The sequence below is a fragment of the Protobothrops mucrosquamatus genome, unplaced genomic scaffold, assembly GCF_001527695.2.
Source record: "Protobothrops mucrosquamatus isolate PMUCROS unplaced genomic scaffold, P.Mucros_1.0 scaffold1975, whole genome shotgun sequence".
Lineage (NCBI taxonomy): Eukaryota > Metazoa > Chordata > Lepidosauria > Squamata > Viperidae > Protobothrops > Protobothrops mucrosquamatus.
The window spans coordinates 232,359-240,188 of record NW_015388091.1 but is presented as its reverse complement, the minus strand read 5'-3'; the positions used below and the strand labels follow the sequence as shown (position 1 = coordinate 240,188).

At 43.3% G+C, this 7,830-nt stretch overlaps 1 protein-coding gene across 1 annotated transcript in view; it reads right to left on the bottom strand.

Moving 5' to 3' along the window:
* LOC107294518 (vomeronasal type-2 receptor 26-like) overlaps positions 1 to 7,310 on the bottom strand; it is a 42,855-nt gene extending 35,545 nt beyond the window's left edge. Inside the window, exons 1-2 of the mRNA XM_029285633.1 lie at positions 7,107 to 7,310; positions 6,840 to 6,950 (exon numbers count right to left, since the gene is read on the bottom strand). Coding sequence (XP_029141466.1) covers positions 6,840 to 6,950; positions 7,107 to 7,310 — 315 coding nt within the window. The remainder of the gene's footprint in view (positions 1 to 6,839; positions 6,951 to 7,106) is intronic.
* Positions 7,311 to 7,830: the final 520 nt, after the last annotated feature.

Here is a 7,830-nt window from a genome sequence, read left to right as displayed (position 1 = left end):
TCGTTGCTTCTCGTCCTGCCTTCAGGTGCCTTGGAGAATAGCTTGACTCCCTCTTCTTTGTGGCAGCCCCTGAGATATTGGAACACTGCTATCATGTCCCCCCTCATCCTTCTCTTCATTAAACTAGACATACCCAATTCCAGCAACCGTTCCTTATATGCTTTAGCCTCCAGTCCCCTAATCATCTTTGTTGCTCTTCTCTGTCCTCTTTCTAGAATCTCAACATCTTTTTGACCAAAACTGGATGCAGTATTCCAAGTGTGGCCTTACCAAGGCATTGTAACGTAGTATTAATACTTCACGTGATCTTGATTCTATCCCTCTGTTAATGCAGCCTAGCACTGTGTTGGCTTTTTTGGCAGCTGCAGCACATGGCTGGCTCCTATTTAAGTGATTGTCCACTAGGACTCTGAGATCCCTCTCACAGTTACTACTATTGAGCAAGGTACCCCCTATACTATACCTGTACATTTGGTTTTTCTTGCCTAAATGTAGAACCTTATTTTTTAATGTAGAACCTTACTTTTTAGTAAGGTTCTAGGCCAAGCCAGGAATTCTCTACATTTATGGCTTTCTAGCTCAGGATAGGACATAACTTTGCATTATCCCTTGTATTTGCCATTCACTAGTTTCAAAAGTGATAGCTGGAAAGCTCCCTGGAGAGAAAAAAGGGAGGAAGAAATCCCCAATAGTTCCATAATGATAGGGGAGAAGTGGAACACCTGCCACAGCTCCTTTGCAAAGATGGAAGTGAGCCTGTAAACAAGCATTCACTTCCCAAGACACAAAAACATTCTCCGTCTTATGAATTTGATTCTTTTTTAACTGTGCAAAGTTTTGATAACTAGTTTTTTTTTACTAATTTTGATTTTGTTCTTGGAAACTGGTCACACTATTGCATCAGTCTTTTTGTGGAGGTACACTTGAGCATTAGCTTTCAAAGGAAAGTAAATTTCCTCCCAACTCTGCAGGGAACTATTTTAGATCCATGACAGGCTTGGGCACTAACTACCCGTACCCCCACTCCAGTGTTTTTTTCTTTAACCTCTGTGCAATATCAGATTTCATTTTCTTCAGTCGCAGGTGTTATAGATTCCCTCTGGGGCCAGTTTCAAGGATGGAGCTCCCAAACCTCTCAATTCTTTTTTTTTTTAATTTTAAAAGAACTTTTATTAATAATACAAAATTAAAAATACATTGGACATAGATATGACATCACTGGTTCCATACATCTTCCGTCACTTTAAAGTAATATTAGTACTCATATAGACATATAGTTCTTGAACTTTGCTCACTATTTATAATATAATATTAACACTTTTTCCCTTATTTCTGTATATTTATTTATCTTTTAAATATACATTTGTCTATAATCCATATTTTATTCTAACACTATACATTTGTTTTGACTACTCTCTTGTTATCTATCCAATCATAAAATTGTTCCCAGATTTTGTAGTACTTAGTTTCACTTTTATCCTTGAGTTCCAATGTAAGTCTATCCATTTCTGCGCAATTGAAAATTTTTAGTAATATTTCCTCTTCAATTGGAGTATCTTTCTCTTTCCATTTTTGAGCGAAGGCTATTCGCCGCTGTTACTATATGCAGTAATAAATAATTTGTATCTTTCTTATATTTTCTTTCTATAATTCCCAATAAAAAAATTCCGATTTGGCTTCTATATCTATTAGCACAATTTCTTCCAGCCATTTCTTTAATAAATTCCAAAAATTTTGTCCCTTTGGGCATTCCCACCACATGTGGTAATAATTCCCAATGTTCTCTCCACACTTCCAGCATATCAAGGATTTCCCCTTATTCATTTGTGCTAATCTTGTGGGAGGGAGGTGCCACCTATAAAACATCGTATAGAGGCCAAACCTCTCAATTCTTGATGACCACTAATTCTCATGCTGCCCCATTATAATTAAGTCTATGGGGATTATTTCACTTTCATTTCTCTCCAGAGTAATGCCCAACAATCTCTGAGTCCAAGAACTTGTTGAATTAGTCATGGGTCTTTCCTGACAGGAGAATTATCTTCATAAAGATTTTAGCTCTGGTGTTTGGCAGAATTCTCCAGGGGAGACTTTTGGCAGACACAGGGAGTCAAGATGCAGTTAACTCCTCAAATTGACCTGGAATGCCTAAATGGTCAGAACTTGGCTTTAGGCAAAAATTGACAATGGAGAATTTCAGACTTTGGACTTCCCTCCCCTCAGGGCTGTCAAAGTGTGCTACCCTGTGGAAAATAAGGGCTGAGTGCAAATACAACTGTATTTCTGCCTTCCAAGGTCACCCACTAAAAGCAATCCCTTTTCCATCTCCTTTCCCCAACTTTTCCCCCTACCAAGCTCCTCTTTATGGTACAGAAGGGTTGAGGATTTGGGACCTAAGAATTCTCTGTCTTTAATCCTATACCATTTCAGACAAATGGTTGGCCAATCTCTTCTTAAAAACCTCCAATGATAGAACAATCACAACTTCTGAAGGGAGGCTTTTCCATTTGTACATTGTTCCGTCAGGAATTTTCTTCTTATTTCTACTTGGTTCCTTCCTTGATTAGTTTCCCTCCATTGTTTTTTGTTCTGCCTTCTGGTGTTTTGGAGAATATGTTGATCCCCCTCTTCTTTGTGGCAGCCCCTTAGATAACAGAAAAACAGAATTGGGAGGGACCTTAAAGGTCTTCTAGTCCAACCCACTGCTCAGGCAGAAAACCTGAGACAAATGGTTTTCTTAAAAACTTCCAGTGTTGGAGCATTCACAACTTCTGTAGGCAATATTGTTCCACTGATTAATTGTTCTAACTATCAGCAAATTCCTCCTTAGTTCTAGGTTGCCTTTCCCCTTGATTAGTTTCCATCCATTGCTTCTTATCCTGCCTTCAGATGCTTTGGAGAACATCTTGACTCCTTGTTCTTTGTGGAGAACATCTTGACTCCTTGTTCTTTGTAGAACACTGCTATCATGTCACTCCTAGTCCTTTTAATTAAACTAGCAATGCCCAGTTCTTGCAACCGTTCTTCATATGTTTTCTACAGAGGGATGATTGAGAGTATCCTGTCATACAGCATCACAGTATGGTTTAGAAGCATCACTGCTTCAGAAAGAAAGGCGGTGTAGAGAGTGGTGAGGATGGCTGAAAGGATCATTGGCAGTTCCCTCCCTTCCATCCAGGACATAGCACATAACCATTGCTTGAGCAGGGTCTGCAAGTTTGTCTGTTTTTGAGCCAGGTTTCACTTAAACTGTACTTGTACCTTTGGTTTTTTTCTACCTAAGTGTAAAATCTTGCTTTTCTCCACTTTAAATTTCATTTTGTTGGATAGGCCCAAGTCTATCCAGATCTGTCAAGATCTTTTTGGATTCCGAGCTTGCCTTCTGGGGTGTTGGCTATTCCTGCCAACTTAGTGTCATCTGCAAATTTGATGAGTTCCCCTTCTATTCCCTCATTTAAGTCATTTATGAAGATATTAGAGTACTGAGCCTAAGATGGAACCATGTGGCACCCCCTGCTTACTTTCCTCCAGGTAGATGTAGTACCATTAAATATTACTTTTGAGCATGGTTTATTATCCAGTTACAAATCCATCTGGTGGTGATGCTGTGTATCCCACATGTTTCTAGCTTACAAAGAAGTAGGTTATGGTCTACTTTGCTGAATGCTTTGCTAAAGTTTAAGTATACTATGTCGACAGCATTTCGTTGGTCTATTAATTTAGTCACTTTGTCTAAGAATGAAATAAGATTGGTTTGATGTGATCTGTTTTTAACAAAACCATGCTAACTTTTAGTTATAACTTTATTTGTTTCTAGATGTTCGCAGATCAGTTTTTTGATTATCTTCTCCAGTATCTTCTGTTCTGTTTTCTGCTTGGTTCAGCATTGAAGAGGCAGCAATAGAAACAAGTACTTATTTATTGAATGTCAAAACAGAAATGAACAAGCATTTTTTCCACCCCTATTTATACATTCAGCTTTGGGTGGCATCAGCCAATGAGAGTACAGTATTCTCCCGCTCAAATGCATACTAATGGTCTTGCAGACAGCAAGTCTGGCTGGCAGGCCACGTGGTCTGCTAACAGTTCCTGCACAGCTCTCAGTAACCTGTTTCATAAATTCAACTCAATACATTACACTGCTCCCCCCTGGCTCTTTGACACTTACAAAGCATTGTTTGTTGTTCAAAGATTACACACATTCAAAGGGCACAATGACACTCAGTGGTACATAAACCTGACATTACACTGTTCAGTATCAAGAATACTTAAGCATTTCAGTTTGTAAGAAAACACATAAGCATTCAAAATTCAAAGAAAGATACATAAGCATTTAAGTTTACACTAAAAATACATAAGCATTTTAAGTTTGCAATGACAAAAACCTTATGTAGTCCTTTAAATATTTCGGTGGGCCTTTCGCCCACTCCGAATGTCTCAAAGCTGCTGCTAGCTCCTGATCTCCAAGCTCGCCTGCCAGGCTTGGCAGACTGGGGCTGTGTGACCCATCTGACACGGGTAGAGCCGATTCGTGAAGGCTGCCCTGTTCCGGTAGACCCAAGCCTTTGTCCATTTCCCTATGGCCGGTCTGTTCCAGTAGGCCTGAGCCAGAGTTCTGTGGTAGAGTAGAATCCACCGGATCAGCGTGAAAAGCTGATTGAGAGCAATTTCCCGTGGGCGCAGTGCCTGAGGTGGGAGCAGCCTCATTGGCAAAAACCCCATTTGGCGATCGCAAGGTCCCGCTTTTGCTGAGATACTCAGATGCACGATCGCAATTATGTTCCTCCTCCCTCCCAAGAGCAGAGTCAGGAGTGGAAGAGTGGCGTGGTGACCTCCAATGCAGCTGGTCAACGTGCCTGAGGAGCACACGACCATCTTCCAGGGCTAATTCGTATGAGAGCGGCCCTGACACCTTGCAAACCACAGCTACCACCCACAGTGCCCCTTGTCCATAGTTGCGTGCCTAAACTGGATCACCCACTTGCAAGTGTTTTGGTGCCTTAGGCTGCTGCACTTGTGAAGCAACCCTGTCTGATCCAGCTTTGATCCAGCTTTGTAATCAATCAGCGCCCCCATCTTAATTCAGCTGGGCTTTTACCCATAGAAGTACAGGGCATTGTGCATTGGCAGTGTCAGAAATCTGCCAAGCTGTGGTGCCAATTGCCATTGGTAATCCTCTTCAAGGATTCTTTGGTTGTTCTAACCATGCGGTCCGCTTGGCCGTTAGAGGCCGGGTGAAAAGGAGCCGAAGTGGCATGCCTAATCATATTCGCCCTTAAGAAGGACTGAAACTCTGCAGAAGTAAATTGAGCCCCATTGTCTGAGACTATGACATCTGGGAGCCCATGCGTTGCAAAGATGCTGTGCAGAACCTGAATGGTCCTGGCAGTAGTCATAGTGGACACTGGAACGACCTCTAGCCACTTGGAGTGACTGTCCACAACAATGAGGAAGAGTTGCCCCTGAAAGGGGCTAGCAAAATCAATATGAATCCTCGACCAAGGGGCTCCCATCTATGTACAGGAGCATGTGGGATTTTGGCCTTGACTGCTGGCAAATGAGGCACCTATGGACCTGGGCCTCGATATCTTTATCGAGCCCAGGCCACCAAAGGTAGCTACGGGCGAGTGCCTTCATCCAGACTATTCCCGGATGTCCCTCATGCAAAGAATCAAGGATTCTAGTCCTCAGTGAGGTCGGGATTACTACCCTACTGCCCCACAAAATACAACCCTTATAGGTGGATAACTCATGCTTCCTTTTCCAGATACTCTGAAAGTTTGGGCCAGGACACGTTTCCAGCCATCCTGTGAGCACATGCAGCTCAGCGTGATGTCTGAAGCTGTTTCAGCAGCAACATCCCCTGTGTTAAGGGGAGACTCCAGCAAATCCTGGATAGCCAGGATGTGGTTGACTGGAGCAGGATCTGACTCTAATAGCTGTAGAGGCAACCTACTAAAGCCGTCTGCGTGGCCCATTTCTTTACCCGGTTTTTGAACCAGACAATAATCATAAGCAGATAAGAATATTGACCACCTCAACATTCTAGGAGAGATAATCTGGGGTGTCTGCTTGTTCATAGTGAACAACCCCAGAAGCGGCTTGTGGTCAGTGAAGACCGTGAAGTGGCGGCCATACAAAAAGTCATGAAACTTTTTAATGCCCACCACAATGGCCAATGCTTCCCTATCTATTTGTGCGTAATTGTGTTCTGCAGCAAAAAGAGTCCTGGAGTAATAGGCTATAGGGACTTGTGTCCCATCAGCACTGAGATGACTTAACACCACTCCAATCCCATATGGGGATGCATCACATGTGATGCTGACTGGCAACTGCTCATTGAAATGAGCCAACACCGCATTTGATGACAACAACACTTTAACTGCTGCAAAACTCCTCTCGTGGACACTCGTCCACTTCCATGGGTCCTTCTTGTCCAAGAGCCAGTGTAACAGCTCTGCCACTGTGGCCTTGTGGGGGAGGAAAGCATGATAGAAATTAAGGAGTCCCAGGAAGGCCTGAAGCTCTCCCTTCATCTTGGGACTGGGTGCCTGCTGAATTGCTTTGAGCTTGGATTCAGCTGGATGAATGCCTTCAGCATCTATATGAAATCCCAGGAATTCTGTGGATGTGGCTCCAATTTTGCATTTCTCCTGTTTGAGCTTCAGCCCCGCTTTGCAAGAAGGCCCGGAGCCTGTCAGTGAGGTTTTCGACTGATTCCCCAGCTATAAGGACATCATTGAAATATGGGCATACATCGGAATGTTGTGGAGCATGCGCTCCATTGCGCTGTGAAAAATGCCTGGGGCTACATTAACCCAGAATTGTAACCAACGCACCTTGAAGGCTCCCCGGTGGGTTAAAATGGTTTGGGCCTCCACTGTAGTGTCGTCCACCGGCAGCTGCTGATAGACCTGGGCCAAATCTAATTTGGCGAAAATGCGATCTCCCTGTAGAGATGCCAAAATGTGGCTGACTACAGGCACCGGATAGGAGTGCTGCTGGAGAGCTTTGTTTAATGTGAATTTATAGTCAGCATAAATGCGGACTTTTCCATTGGCCTTAAGTGGCACGACAATGGGAGTTTCCCATGGACTGCTATCTACCAGCTCTAAAATGCCTTGTTGCAACAGCTTGTCCAGGTTTGCATTGATTCTCTGCTTTAGGGCAAAAGGCACCTGACTTGGCTTAATCCTTATCGGTGCTATTGAAGGATCTAACTGTAGTGCAATTGGAGGCCCTTTGTATGCCCCTAACTCTGAGGTGAAGACATCAGCAAACTCTTTACACACCGCCAAGAGTCTCGACATTTGCAAGCTATTTAACCCAGCCACTTGAATTCCCAAAGCATCAAACCAATTGAGTCCAATTTGGCTAGTGTGGTTGCCCTCAACAACTATGACTTCCAAGGGATCGTCAAAATTCCTGAACTGCACCCCAAGTGTGGCCTCTCCCTTGATGTTTACCTAGGAATTTTGGAAGTTGGTTAAAATGAGGTTCGACGGCCTGAGCTTAACTCATTTGTCGCTTCGACTACAAATCTGCTGAAATGTCCTTTGGGAGATTATCGATAGAGCTGAACCCATGTCTAACTCCATGTTAGAAGGAATCCCTTGCAATTTGACCTTGAGGTGTAACTTCTCCTTGAGTGGGTGATGGGTGCCTGTCCTAAACATGCTCCTTCTACTTGTGCAAAAACCCATGATGTTTTGACTGGGGACCCCGGTACCTTTCTGAGGAAACTCTTCTGATGAATGTTCTTTCCTGCGACCCAAACAAACGCTGGCAATGTGGCTTTGCTTGCCACATGCCCAGCAAGTTGCTGTGCGG